Below are 14607 nucleotides of genomic sequence, written 5' to 3'. Positions count from 1 at the left end.
TTTCTTTTTTTTTTTTTTTTTTTGAGATGGAGTCTTGCTCTGTTGCTGTTGCTCAGGCTGGAGTGCAGTGGCACAATCTCAGCTCACTCCAACCTCCACTTCCTGGGTTCAAGCAGTTCTCCTGCCTCAGCCTCCTGAGTAGCTGGGATTAGAGGCGCCCGCCACCATACCTGGCTAATTTTTGTATTTTTAGTAGAGATAAGGTCTCATTATGTTGGCCAGGCTGGTCTTGAACTCCTGACCTCAAGTGATCCACCTGCCTCAGCCTCCCAAAGTGCTGGGATTACAGGAGTGAGCCACCATGCCTAGCCAAGAGCATTTTTTCTTCTCCTTGAGTCATGAAAAGTAGTATAGTGATGTTTAATTGCCTGGGTTTCTGTCTGTGAGGTCTCACTCTTCATCAAGTGCACACTTTTCAGACAAAGATGGTTCTCTGTCCTAAGAATATCTGGTTCTTCCTACCTCGACTTCTTTCTACAAAAATTAAAGGTAAAAACTATGCAATCTTAGCCCAGAGCTTGGAATGTTAATCTCCTTTCCCAAAAATGTAGAACAGGCTGGGCGCGGTGGCTCACGCTTGTAATCCCAGCACTTTGGGAGGCCGAGGTGGGCGGATCACGAGGTCAGGAGATCGAGACCACGGTGAAACCCCCTCTCTACTAAAAATACAAAAAATTAGCCGGGTGTGGTGGCGGGCACCTGTACTCCCAGCTACTTGGAGAGGCTGAGGCAGGAGAATGGCGTGAACCCGGGAGGCGGAGCTTGCAGTGAGCCGAGATTGCGCCACTGCACTCCAGCCTGGGCGACAGAGCGAGACTCCGTCTCAAAAAAAAATGTAGAACTCAGCACTAACCACTTGTGGAAGCTACAAAGATTAACAGTGCTTCTAACTATAAACAAGGCTGAATATGATAAAGGCTCTGTGATGGTTAATATTGAGCGTCAACTTGATTGGACTGAAGGAGGCAAAGTGTTGTTCCTGAGTGTCTGTGAGGGTGTTGCCAAAGGAGATTAACATTTAAGTCAGTGGACTGGAAGAAGGTGACCCAGTCTCAATGGTGGGCACCATCCAATCCGCTGCCAGCGACGCTAGAAAAAGTAGGCAGGGCTAGGCATGGTGGCTGACACCTGTAATCCCAGCACTTTGGGAAGCCGAGGCGGGTGGATCACCTAAGGTCATTCGAGACCAGCCTGGCCAACATGGCGAAACCCCATCTCTACTAAAAATACAAAAATTAGCTGGGTGTGGTGGCACATACCTGTAATCCCAGGTACTGGGGAGGGGGGCGGGGCGGGGGTGGTGAGGCAGGAGGATCGCTTGAACCTGGGAGGCGGAGGTTGCAGTGAGCTGAGATCGTACCACTGCACTCCAGTCTGGGCAACAGAGCGAGACTCTGTCTTAAATAAATAAATAAATAAATAAATAAATAAATAAATAAAAGTAAAAGTAGGTGGAAGAAGCCGACTTGCTGAGTCTTCCGGCCTTCATCTTTCTCTCGTGCTGGATGCTTCCTGCCCTCGAACATCAGACTCCAAGTTCTTCAGCTTTTGGACTCTTGGACTTACACCAGTGGTTTGCCAGGGGCTCTCAGGGCTTTGGCCACAAACTGAAGGCTGCACTGCCGGCTTCCCTACTTTTGAGGTTTTGGGACTTGGACTGATCCACCACTGGCCTCCTTGCTCCTCAACTTGCAGATGGCCTAATATGAGACTTTACCTTGTGATCCTGTGAAGCAATTCTTCCTAATAAACTCCCTTTCATATATACATTTATCCTATTCACCCTGTCCCTCTAGAGAACTTAAGGCGCTAAGAGCGGCGTTCAGAGGATCTACAGATATCTGCGGTAGACACGCCCACGAAGTCGCCTCTGTGCCTACGTATCGGGTCCTGTGACCACAGGCGACCTCAGTCCCCTGAACCATCTTTGCAGCTTCTCAAACGCACACCCCAGTGCCCTTTCTCGCCAGAGGTGTGAAACTACATCTCCCGACAGGCGGCGTTGTCCCCTTCCTTCCTTCCTTCCTCTCCCAGGCCCGAGCCATGGCAACAGCGTGACGTGGGGGTACCGAGATCAGCGGGAGCAGCGGTCCCGGCTTCAGTTCTAGCCTACCCGGCAGCCTGGACGGGAGCAAGGCGAGAGGTGCTGCCGCCTCCCGTCGCCCCTGCGCTCCGAGGTCCCGAACCAGCCCGGCCGCTGCCTCTTGCCGCTCTGCCTTTGGAGTGAGGAGGGCGCAGCCCGCGTCAGAACTTAGAGGGCCAGGCAGGGTCGCGCGCATGGCCTGGGCGGGCTCGCGGCGGGTCCCGGCTGGGACGCGCGCGGCAGCCGAGCGCTGCTGCCCGCTGTCGCTCCGCCCGGGCGCGCACCCAGCCCCGCCCCCAGGCCCTCTGCGGCCGCCGCGACCAATGAGGTGAGAGGGAGGCGACCGCGGCTGAGGGCAGGGGGTCGCTGCGGACCCCGGGGTTCCGCGGTGGAGGGGTGCTATACTGGGATGCAGGCGCGGCGGGGACTGGCAGCAATCATGCCCTGGGAGCTAATGTAGAGCTTTGGATAATGCTTTTGCAAGCTGTACGAGAAGGGAAGTTCTCGGGGTGAGTGTCCAACCTCTAGAGTCTGGGCCCTCGCGGGCGCCCTGGGGTCCCCGGGGACAGTGATGCTTCCTTAAGAGTCTTAGCTTTCAGCAGTAGCGTAGGCCCAGTCAAAGGCAACTGGCGCTTCCCACACACCCCGCTTTTTCTCACCCCCCCCCCCCCCCGCCCCCAGCCCTGTCCTTAGCTGCCCTCGACCTTTTGCACTCGTGACTCCCTGGCCAGAGAGAGCCTAGCAGGCTGCAGCAGGTGCTGGGGGGAAAGCTTGTCTGGACGACCTTCGTCTGGGATGCACTCTTCTTCTCCTTCACCTACAAATGATAGAGGATTACAAAGAACTAGGTTGTAGTTCTTTGTAGCCAACTAAGGTTGGCTCCTCTTTCCTTTGGCCTTAGGTTTCTGACCTCCTGCAGCCTCCTCTTTCCTCGGGCTGCCCAGATCTTGGCGGCTGAGGCTGGCTTACCTTCCAGCCGTTCCTTCATGGGATTTGCTGCTCCCTTCACCAACAAGCGAAAGGCTTACTCCGAGCGTAGAATCATGGGGTAAGCATTCTCTGCCTTGCATCCTTCCACTTCCCCTTTCCCTCCAAATTAACCATGTCCAGGCAAGAATGTCAGGGTATCATTGGTGGGCAAGATTCATCCCTAGCCATCCCCCTCCCCAGCTACAATACTGATCCTCAATCCTCCCCTGCCACCCTCCCGACCTTAATTTCTTCCTTCTTGGTTGCTGTGCATGTGCTTAAGTGAAATGAGACTAGGGTTGGACTATACTTTAACAGGGCGTAGCTGGGTGCGGTGGCTCACGCCTGTAATCCCAGGACTTTGGGAGGCTGAGGCGGGCCAATCGTTTTAGGTCAGGAGGTCAAGACCAGCCTGGCCAACATGGTGAAACCCTGTCTCCACTAAAAAAAAACACACACACACACACACAAAAATCAGCCTGGCGCGGTGGCGGGCGCCTTTAATCCCAGCTACTTGGGAGGCTGAGGCAGGAGAATCGCTTGAACCTGGGAGGCAGAGGTTGCAGTGAGCTGAGATTGCCCCACTGCACTCCAGCCTGGGCGACAGAGCAAGACTGTCTCAAAAAACAAAACAAACAAAAAACAGGGTGTATTTTTCTGGTGACCATTTAAAAAAATTTTTTATGGGTACATAGTATGTGTAAATTTGCAGCGTAACCTTTTTAGTATACTTTGAGCATAATAGCTAACTTATCGAGCACTTGCTACATGCTAGCAGCTTGACTTAGATGTTTTACATAGATATTTCTCATTTAATTCTCACAATAAACCTATATAAATCAGGTGAGAAAATGGAGACACAGGTAATTTACCTAAGGCCACATTGTTAAAAAATTGTTAAGAGTTGGTATCTGATCCTTGTGTGATCACCAGTAAAATTGACAGCCTCTGTTCTCCCTAGATGGTCCCTCTTAAAATCAAAATAAACAATGAATGCAAAAGCATTCTGTAAACTGCAAAATATAAGATAACAATATCATAAGGATTTACACATTTGCTTTTGGGAAGTTATTCATCCAGGCTTATTTGGGATCTCTGGTTCCTGAAGGTGCATGGTTAGTGGGCAAAGGTATGAATTAGGGACCTATAGCAAGGAGGAACCTGACCCAGCTGGCAGCTCCTTGGCCTGTGATTCTTCTTCTCCTAGGTACTCAATGCAGGAGATGTATGAGGTGGTGTCCAATGTCCAGGAGTATCGTGAGTTTGTGCCCTGGTGTAAGAAGTCTCTGGTGGTATCCAGCCGTACGGGTCACTTGAAAGCCCAGCTGGAGGTTGGCTTTCCACCTGTCATGGAACGTTACACCTCTGCAGTTTCCATGGTCAAACCTCACATGGTCAAGGTGAGGCCTGTATGGGAGGGATTGACAAGATTTTTTGTTTTTAGCAGTTTCATATAAAAGTGCTATTTTGGCCTTCCTTGTAATGACTTTATGTCCATGTGTCAAGTATTTCCCTAGTACCAGAAAAGAAGGAAAATGGCTTTCAATTCCTTTATATTGTATCCTATACTTAGTAATGTTATTTAACTACCTGATTACCCTATTCTAGGCTGTTTGTACTGATGGCAAGCTCTTCAACCACTTAGAGACCATTTGGCGATTCAGCCCTGGTATTCCTGCCTATCCCCGAACCTGCACTGTGGACTTTTCGGTGAGTCAGGAGGTTGTGTAGCAGAGGACGAGGACTGGGTATGAGGAAGGGTTGGGGTACTGTGACAGGGTTATTAATTTATTTGAGATGGAGTCTTGCTCCGTCACCCAGGCTGGAGTGCAATGGCACGATCTCGGCTCACTGCAACCTCCACCTCCCGGGTTCAAGCGATTTTCCTGCCTCAGCCTCCCACGTAGCTGGGATTACAGGAGCCCGCCACCAAGCCCGACTGATTTTTGTACTTTTAGTAGAGATGGGGTTTCACCATTTTGGCCAGGCTGCTCTCAAACTCCTGGCCTCAGGTGATCTGTCCGCCTTGGCCTCCCAAAGTGCTGGGATTACAGGCGTGAGCCACTGCATGGACCTGACAGGGTTATTCTTTAAGTATAGCTAGCATTTCCCAAGTCAGTCTGAGCTTGTGTCAGACTTGTACTCTGTGCTCAGTCCCAAGTTAGGGCTCTTATGGGGATCCAACGAACTGGATGGGGAGGGGGGAGAAAAGGCACTGAGGAACAGTTTCCTTGCATTTGGCCAGGGACTATCCAACATGGTCTGGAAGTTTCTGACTGTCTCTTACCCATTCCCAGATTTCCTTTGAATTTCGTTCTCTGCTGCACTCCCAGCTGGCCACCATGTTTTTTGATGAGGTTGTCAAACAGAATGTTGCTGCCTTTGAGCGTCGGGCAGCCACCAAGTTTGGTCCAGAAACAGCCATCCCCCGTGAACTGATGTTCCATGAGGTGCACCAGACTTGAGGCAAGGGATTGCTCCCTGACCTCCCTTCTACCCCACTTCCCTATGCAATTCTCTTATTTATTTGGTTTGGCTCCTGTTCTAATTGAAAGGAGTCTGTGTTCATAATACTGTTTCTCCTCTCAATTCCCCAGAAATTGGGTTCTATGCTGGCTGGAAATGTTGGGGGAAAGAGAAGGCAAAGGATGTGGAAATGAGATGTGCTTAGGAAAGGGTCAGGCCCATCGTAGGAGCACTATATGCCTGCAGCCTTTTCACTATGAATTAGAATAAGGACTATGTGGTTGTCTCTGGACCTTATCAAGACACCTTAGTGTCTGACCAGGGGACGATAGTAACTTTTCTAAGGATTGAATCAATTGAGCTTTTCTTCTGGCACAGAGGTACTGAGTGGTAAGTAACTTTTACACTGCCTGAGATTCCTCAGGAGAAAAGGCAACCTGCCTCCAGCCTGAAATACATAAAGCCTCATTTTAAGACTGTAAGTCCATGCTGCTTGGCTACTAGAGAGCAAGGGGCTTTCTTACCACCACAGCCAAGGAGAAAAGTACTGAATGGAAACGGAGTTGTCTTTGTACTCTTGAGTTGTACCTTATTCTTCCAGTTGGCCTGAGTTTTTATAAAATTTCAATAAATTGTGACAGTGTGAATTTGGCTTTATTATATTGTTTCTTGGGGCAATAATGTAGATATAGTAGAGTAGAAGGAAGTTATGGCTTCTCTTCCTGGGGGAGTGAAGGTGTAAGAAGGCCTCTTGGACACAGTGTCCCTGCTAACTATAGTAGCACATTCTACAAGCCAGGACCTAGTACCCACCCCCTTGTCTATTTATAGACTTTTTCAGAAGGTCAGTTGCAGCAGGGATCTCAGGACAGAATCATCTGGTCTCGGACCTCCCATATATGTGATGCCCTCAGGACCACCTCTTGTTATTTTTGGGACCTCCTTCAGAGAAGCTGTAAAGAGCAGGCACTCCAAGAAGTACCAGAGCCCTCTAGCGGCTCTGGTCCTGAGGTAGCAGTACTAGCCCATTCGTCCTTGGTACAGTTTGTTCCTTTCTCTCAGTGGGCTAGACCAGTTCTTGGATTAGTCACATAAGCAAGTGAGAATCTCAGCTATAGCCCTTGAGTATGTTACTTTACAACAAAATTAGCAAGGTTAGGGGCTAAACATCAAGGACTTCCTAACCTTGAGGAAGGACAGAAATCTCCTCTGGAAATTTCTCAGGGAGGCTTTCCTCTGGTTAAGGTAAAAGAAAGCCAAACCTGCCTAAAGATAAATGGATACAGATTACTTTACTTATAACCCACTAAGTTCAGGATCTTGCTAGCCAGAGTCTTTACCTCATAATAAAGATTCTTCCAGGCCTTATTTAATAGTAGGCTCAAGCATTGTTAATAAAAACATTTATTTTGCATTTTGTACAGAACAACCTGAAGTCTACATCATGACTTCACAGTTACCCAGGGGTTTACAGTGTGTCCAACTCAACAGTGTGGTTCTGGGACTGGGTATCCACACAAACACAGGCAGGAGTTTGGAGGAAAGATGGGGGCACAGCAGGAGTGTATCAAAATCCTTTCTCAAAGAAAAAGAAGTAGAGCATTCTGAGTTGCTGAAAACCTGTGCTAATGAGGCTTCTGAAACAAACATTGTACTGTGAGCTCTCAGGGAAAGGGAGGAAAAAGATGTTGATAATTAAGGAGGCAATTTCTTGAGGCAGGGGACGAGGAGGGAGGCTTACTTTTTTTTTTTTTTTTGAGATGGAGTCTCACTCTGTCACCCAGGCTGGAGTGCAGTGGCACGATCTCGGCTCACTGCAAGCTCCGCCTCCCGGGTTCACGCCATTCTCCTGCCTCAGCCTCCCGAGTAGCTGGGACTACAGGCGCCCACCACCACACCTGGCTAATTTTTTTTTTTATTTTTAGTAGAGACGGGGTTTCACTGTATTAGCCAGGATGGTCTCCATCTCCTGACCTTGTGATCCGCCCACCTCGGCCTCCCAAAGTGCTAGGATTACAGGCGTGAGCCACCGCGCCCGGCCAAGGCTTACTATTTTTAATGCCCTCAGCCCCAGTACCTGATAATCAGAGGAGACCATGTCCAATCTTGAATCAATTCTCTGTTCAAAAAGAGGTGCTAATACCCCAGGGACAAGACTCTGAAAATATCATGCTGGTCATTCCAGAGTCCCTGTTCTATGCCCCACAGCATATTAAAAGATGGGGGTTGGTGCGGGGTGGGGAGGTCAGAAGGTAGTGGCTTGTATTCTGTGGAAGTAAAAAACTTAGTTCACATTAAGCACTGATAAAACCCAATGACTGGGCCCACAGATCTGCTGAGAGGTCTCTAGTAGGGACCAAGAGAGGGAGGTCTAGAACATCCTCAGCCTGAGGTGTAACAGGTGTAGAAAGTCTGGGAGGAGGTGAGTATTAAAGTAATGGGAAACAGAACACTCCCAGACCTTAATTTTAATTGGATAGTTTTTAAAAAAGAAATCAAACATGGGGTGCCGGTCACAACAAATGCCATGCCTTTATGGTCACTTGGTAGTATAAAAAAATTGCCAAACCATGTCCAGCTAACCAACAGGTCTTGCTAGGAGGTGTTTGTGTGCATGGGAGAGGGCCAAGGGGCTTGGTACAGATGACTATCCAACATGATTCCTATGGAAACAGAAGGGGCAGAGTCCTGGTTTGCTGGCTTATTGAGGGCTTGGCAGAGAAGAAGCTAAAGCTCTGAAGTGACTGCAGATTCTCTGCAACCGGCTTTGACCCATGGAAACAGGAGCCAGATTCTCACTCTAGAGATAGTGAGGGGGCCAAACCTACTCATACCACATGCATTAGTCCTGGTCATCCTCCAGGACCATGCCTATGATGGGCAACTCATACCAGGCAGGGGAAGGGAGCTTATTAGGGAAGGGACCATTTTTCATCTTTTAAAGTCTTAATTTATATTTTAACCTCAAACATATCAGTGCCTCAGATATAATTTAACCTTAAGTCTTTAAAGGCCCCCTGAAACAAAAGTATACTTTTTATTTAGGCTTCCTCACTTTCTGGTAGTCACTTTCCCCCAGTCTCCAGTTTTACCCTGACTTAGAGTCCACAAACTTCATCAGACCCTCTGTGCTCATGGACTTGGGCCTTTCTAGAGGGAAGCCTAAGGCTCGGCTCCAGATGAGCTGTGCCAGTACACCCAATGCTCGTGACACCCCAAACAGGACCGTGTAGTAATTCATCTCCGTCATGCCATAATACTGTAAGGTAGAAGAGAAAAATATTTTGTTTAAGGCAGAGGCAGTGGCATGTACAAGTCCTGGGTGATAGAAACCTTAAAAGCTCAATTTTCCGTTTTTCTCCAAGGACTTAGCCCAGTCAACCTTAAATAGAAATGACACTGAGAAAAGTATAGCAATTGGGATTCTGAAAACAGAGCAACCCCAATCCCCAACCCTCTCATAGTCAACTTTATCAAAATGCTCTGTGAGGGAACTCCTTGCTCTGACTAGGAGTTAATTGACTTTGTGCATGGCAGATAACAATAGGGTTTGGTACAAATTAGAGGGAAAAGAGGGAAAGGAGGACTTACCTGGAGCAGCACCCCACTGTGAGCATCTACATTGGGCCAAGGATTCTTGGCCTTACCCTGCTCTAAGAGGACATTAGGCACAATCTTGTATAGCTGAGCAACCAACTTAAACATGGGGTCATTAGGCAGGTGTTTCAGAGCAAACTCTCGCTGACAGGTATATCGTGGATCAGTCTTCCTTAGTACTGCATGGCCATAGCCTGGAACAACCTGTAAAGAGTGAGGAAAAAAGATAGTATTCTCAGTAGAAATTCTTTTATTTTTTGAGACAGGATCTCACTCTGTCACCCAGGCTGGAGTGCAGTGGCATGATCACATCTCATGGCAGCCTCGACCTCCCAGGCTCAGGCAATCCTCCCACTTCAGCCTCCAGAGTAGCTGGGACCACAGGTGCACAGCAACACACCTGGCTTTTTTTTTTTTTTTGGCAAAGATGGGGTCTGGCTGGGTGCGGTGGCTCATGCCTGTAATCCCAGCACTTTGGGAGGCCGAGGTGGGCAGATCACCTGAGGCTGGGAGTTCTAGACTAGCCTGACCAACTGACCAACTCGGAGAAACCCCGTCTCTACTAAAAATACAAAATTAACTGGGCATGGTGGCGCATGCCTGTAATCCCAGCTATTCCAGAGGGTGAGTCAGGAGAATCGCTTGAACCTGAGAGGTAGAGGTTGCAGTGAGCTGAGGTTGCGCCACTGCATTCTAACCTGGGCAACAAGAGCAAGACTCTGTCTTAAAAAAAAAAAAAGATAGGGTCTATGTTGCTCAGGCTGGTCTCAAACTCCCGGGCTCAAGTGATCCACCCACCCTGGACTCCCAAAGTGCTAAGATTATAAGCGTGAGCCACCACACTCAACCTATTTAAAATTGTTTTTTAGAGAACGGGGTCTTGCTGTGTTGTCCTGGCTGGAGTGTAGTGGCTATTCACAGGAGCGATCTTAGCACACTGCAGCCTTAAACTCCTGGCCTCAAGCAATCCTCTTGCCTCAGCCTCCCAAGTAGGTGGGACTACAGGTGCATGCCATTGTACCCACCTAGAAATTCTTTTCTAAATTCTTCAAGGTAGATAAATGAAGAAAAAAAAAAAATCTCTAATTTAGGGACATCTTTCATTCTTTTCTTATTAATTCTTCCAAATTGCAGAACTTGGGTCTTGGTTTCTTTCCCAGTTGTTAAGCATCTCTGCTTACCCGTCCCGAGTTGAGTGTGTTCCAGATGTAGTCTCGTAACTTCTCATCTGACACATCTTTGCCAACTTCCTTCTGCAGCTGTGTTAGCCAGACAAGCACTTCCTATGGGTAAGGTTTGGGAAAAAAGGGAATGTTAATACATATGCCAGAAGAGAATGGCAAGATCAGAAACAAAGCATGGGGTAAGGAAAACATGTAGCAGGAAAATAAAAAGAATAGTCTTACCTGATTTGCCAGGCCGTGGAGAGGCCCTGCCAGCCCGTTCATGGCTGCTGCAAAGGACAGGTAAGGGTCTGAAAGGGCACTGCCCACCAAGTGGCTGGTATGGGCACTTACATTGCCGCCCTCATGGTCACTGTGGGGAAGTAAGAAGGGAGAGCCAAGGGGAGAAAGAAAGAGCAGATTATGGAAACCTTGCTGTTCTCTTATTTGCCACTTACTAGCCTAGTTATGGGCTCATGCCAGCCTATAGCCAGTCAGTTATACCTAAACTCTTGTAAAAGACATCCTAATCTTGGCCAGGCACAGTGGCTCACGCCTATAATCCTAGCACTTTAGGAGGCCAAGGCGGGTGGATCATGAGGTCAAGAGATCAAGACCATCCTGGCCAACATGGTAAAACCCCGTCTCTGCTAAAAATAACAAAAATTAGGTGGGCGTGGTGGCACACACCTGTAGTCCCAGCTACTTGGGAGGCCGAGGCAGCAGAATCACTTGAACCTGGAGGTGCAGGTTGCAGTGAGCCAAGATTGCACCACTGCACCCCAACCTGGCGACAGAGCAAGACTCCATCTAAAAAAAAAAAACCAAAAAAGCATCCTAATCTCATTACCAGCTTTTGTTCACTCATCCACAGAGCTGGAGAGGTTACTGGTTGATGATGCCTGTATGCTCTGCTCCATGACTCCAACCTAGCTTTAATAGCAATGGCCCCAAAGAGGGAGCTCCTGGAAAGCTGAAGGACCATCTAATGTGAGCAGCTAGTACCTTTTCCCAGCCAGAAGCACCATCTTGTTCTTAGCATGGTTACAATAATTTCTTTAGGCCTCCTGACCTTGCTTACTAGACCCCTTTCTTGCCTTGTATCATCCTTTATGCCACGTTTCTGTCTTCTTGCTGCCTATCACCTGTTCTCAGAAGATGAGAACATAAAGGAGCTTTTAAAAAAATTTCCCACCGGCCGGGCGCGGTGGCTCAAGCCTGTAATCCTAGCACTTTGGGAGGCCGAGGTGGGCGGATCACGAGGTCAGGAGTTCGAGACCATCCTGGCCAACATAGTGAAACCCTGTCTCTACTAAAAAAAATACAAAAAAATTAGCAGGGCGTGGTGGCGGGCGCCTGTAGTCCCAGCTACTCGGGAGGCTGAGGCAGGAGAATGGCGTGAACCTGGGAGGCGGAGCTTGCAGTGAGCCGAGATGGTGCCACTGCACTCCAGCCTGGGGGACAGAGCCAGACTCTGACTCAAAAAAAAAAAAAAAAAAAAAAAATTTCCCACCAATTGAGGCACCTAGTGGCTATGGTTGCTAGGTCTAGCTTACCTGTGGATGGTGAGGTACAGGCGCATGAGCTCAGTGAACTGATGATCAGTATAGCCTAACATGTTGGTGAAATTGTGAGACCAGTCCAGGTTAGAGTCAATGGCCCCAATACTGCTGCCTTCTCTGTAGAGATTTCGGTAGATCTTTGCTGCAACACAAGGTAGCTTTGCGATTAGATCCATAGAGTCTTCATAAATCAACTGACAGAAGGGGAGCAAGATGGAGAAAAAAAAAGGAATTATCAGCAAAGAAGAATTAGGCAGGGATATTGTCTGTCCTCCATGAATTGGGGCTATTTGGGTTGATGGTTAGTTATATGATGGGTTGTTATATATTGAGTGTGTTTGAAAGTAGAGAATAACAATCATAACCATTTCACCGAATAACTATTATGACCCAGGCACTAAGTGATTTGTAATACCATCTAATGTACACTAAAACATTATTCCCAACGCTTACTACTACAAAGTATATAATGACTGCCATTTTAAAGATGAGCAAACTAAGGCTCATAGTATTAGGTTAAATGCCAAAGTCAAGTTTGAACTCTGATATGGTTTTTTGAGACAGAGTTTCACTCTCGTTGCCCAGGCTGGAGTGCAATGGCGCAATCTTAGCTCACTGCAACCTCCGCCTTCCAAGTTCAAGTGATTCTCTTGCCTCAGCCTCCTGAGTAGCTGGGATTACAGGCATGTGCCACCATGCCCGGCTAATTTTGTATTTTTAGTAGAGACGGGGTTTCTCTATGTTGGTTAGGCTAGTCTAGAAACTCCCGACCTCAGGTGATCTGCCTGCCTTGGCCTCCCAAAGTACTGGGATTACAGGTGTGAGCCACCATGGCTGGCCCTCTGATATGTTTAATCATGATCTTTCTCACTACACCATGACTTGACGTTCAATGTGTTAAGACACTAGGTTTTACAGCCAGGCACGGCAGCTCACGCCTATAATGCCAGCACTTTGGGAGGCTGAGGCTGGCAGATCATTTGAGGTCAGGAGTTCAAGACCAGCCTGGCCAACATGGTGAAACCTGGTCTCTTATAAAAATACAAAAAATCAGCCAGGCGTGGTGTGGGTAGGCGCCTATAATCCCAGCTACTTGGGAGGCTGAGGCAGGAGAATTGCCTGAACCCGGGAGGTGGAGGTTGCAGTGAGCCGAGATTGTGCCACTGCACTCCAGCCTGGACCACAGAGCGAGACTCTGTCTTAAAAAAAAAAAAAAAAAAAGACCAGGTGCGGTGGCTCAAAAAAAAAAAAAAAAAAGGGGGGCTGGGCACGGTGGCTCATGCCTGTAATCCCAGCACTTTCAGAGGCTGAGGCGGGCAGATCACGAGGTCAGGAGATCGAGACCATCCTGGCTAACACAGTGAAACCCCGTCTCTACTAAAAATACAAAAAATTAGCCGGGTGTGGTGGCAGGCGCCTGTAGTCCCAGCTACTCGGGAGGTTGAGGCAGGAGAATGGCATGAATCTGGGAGGTGGAGCTTGCAGTGAGCCGAGATCGTGCCACTGCACTCCAGCCTGGGTGACCAGAGTGAGACTCCATCTCAAAAAATAAAAAAAAAGACACTAGGTTTTAATAATGAATTCTATGTTCCATCTTTCAAAGAAAATTCACTGTATGTGCCAAGGATCAAACAGTGATATTCAACAGTTGTTTAATAACAAAGGCTTCCATTCTTTTTTGTTTTTTTGAGATGGATTCTCGCTCTGTTACCCAGGCTGGAGTGCAGTGGCGCGATCTCGGCTTACTGCAAGCTCTGCCTCCCGGGTTCATGCCATCCTCCTGCCTCAGCCTCCTGAGTAGCTGAGATTACAGGATGCACCACCATGCCTGGCTTAATTTTGTATTTTTAGTAGAGGGGGGTTTCACCATGTTGGTCAGGCTAGTCTTGAACTCCTGACCTCAGGTGATCTGCCCGCCTTGGCCCCTCAAAGTTCTGGGATTACAGGAGCGAGCCACCGCACCTGGCCGAGGCTTCCATTCTTTAAGCACTTACTATGCAACAGGTACTGTGCTAGTTATATTATTTGCAGTATTACTTTTTCTTTTCTTACAATAATCCTGTAAGGTAACATATACCTCTTTTTATAGATGAGGAAATTGGGGCTTAGCTAAGTTAACTTGCACAAGGTCACCCACGTAGCCAAGAAGCATTACCTAGCTTACGTTATTAACTCATGCCACTTTTATTTTTTGAGACGGAGTCTTACCCTGTCGCCCAGGCTGGAGTGCAATGGCGCGATCTCAGCTCACTGCAACCTCCGCCTCCAGGGTTCAAGCGATTCTTGTGCCTTGGCCTTCTGAGTAGCTGGGATTACAGGCGTGCGCCACCATGCCTGGCTAATTTTTTGTATCTTTAGTAGAGATGGGGTTTCACCATATTGGCCAGGTCGGTCTCGAACTCCTGACCGCAGGTTATCCACCCTCCTCGGCCTCCCAAAGTGTTGAGATTACAGGCGTGAGCCACTGCACCCAGCCCATGCCACTTTTTAAAAAGCTGATAAACAGGCAAAGCACGGTGGCTCATGCCTGTAATCCCAGAACTTTGGGAGGCTGAGGCACGCGGATCATGAGGTCAACAGATCGAAACCATCCTGGCCAACAAGGCAAAACCCCATCTCTACTAAAAATACAAAAATTAGATGGGCGTGGTGGCGTGCGCCTGTGGTCCCAGCTACTCGGGAGGCCAAGGCAGGAAAATTGCTTGAACCTGGGAGGCGGAGGTTGCAGTGAGCCGAGGTCATGCCACTGCACTGCAGCCTGAGCGAC

At 48.5% G+C, this 14607-nt stretch overlaps 2 protein-coding genes across 5 annotated transcripts in view; one reads left to right on the top strand and one right to left on the bottom strand.

Annotated features, from left to right (window-relative positions):
* The first annotated feature begins 1774 nt into the window (after positions 1-1774).
* On the top strand, positions 1775-6165 carry COQ10A (coenzyme Q10A). Of its 2 annotated transcripts, none has more exons than XM_032173390.2 (5): positions 1775-2411; positions 2985-3131; positions 4260-4452; positions 4661-4762; positions 5350-6165. In XM_032173390.2, the coding sequence occupies exons 1-5, from the start codon at positions 2278-2280 to the stop codon at positions 5515-5517; spliced, it is 744 nt and encodes a 247-aa protein (XP_032029281.1). In that variant the 5' UTR covers positions 1775-2277; the 3' UTR covers positions 5518-6165. The 2 variants fall into 2 exon arrangements, with proteins under 2 accessions (XP_032029281.1, XP_032029282.1); XM_032173391.1 differs by lacking the exon at positions 1775-2411 and adding an exon at positions 2428-2592.
* Positions 6166-6904: 739 nt separating this feature from the next.
* Positions 6905-14607, bottom strand: part of CS (citrate synthase) — a 30770-nt gene continuing 23067 nt past the window's right edge. For all 3 annotated transcript variants that reach the window (XM_032173386.2, XM_032173385.2, XM_032173384.2), the window contains 5 exons: positions 11835-12034; positions 10522-10651; positions 10297-10398; positions 9110-9319; positions 6905-8777 (listed from right to left, as the gene is read on the bottom strand). In XM_032173386.2, the coding sequence (XP_032029277.1) occupies positions 8607-8777; positions 9110-9319; positions 10297-10398; positions 10522-10651; positions 11835-12034 (813 nt within the window). In that variant the 3' untranslated portion in view covers positions 6905-8606. The remainder of the gene's footprint in view (positions 8778-9109; positions 9320-10296; positions 10399-10521; positions 10652-11834; positions 12035-14607) is intronic.

This window comes from Hylobates moloch, unplaced genomic scaffold (genome assembly GCF_009828535.3).
Source record: "Hylobates moloch isolate HMO894 unplaced genomic scaffold, HMol_V3 SCAFFOLD_13, whole genome shotgun sequence".
In the NCBI taxonomy this organism is placed as follows: Eukaryota; Metazoa; Chordata; class Mammalia; order Primates; family Hylobatidae; genus Hylobates; species Hylobates moloch.
The sequence above is the reverse complement of the archived record's forward strand: the minus strand, read 5'-3'. Positions and strand labels throughout refer to the sequence as shown.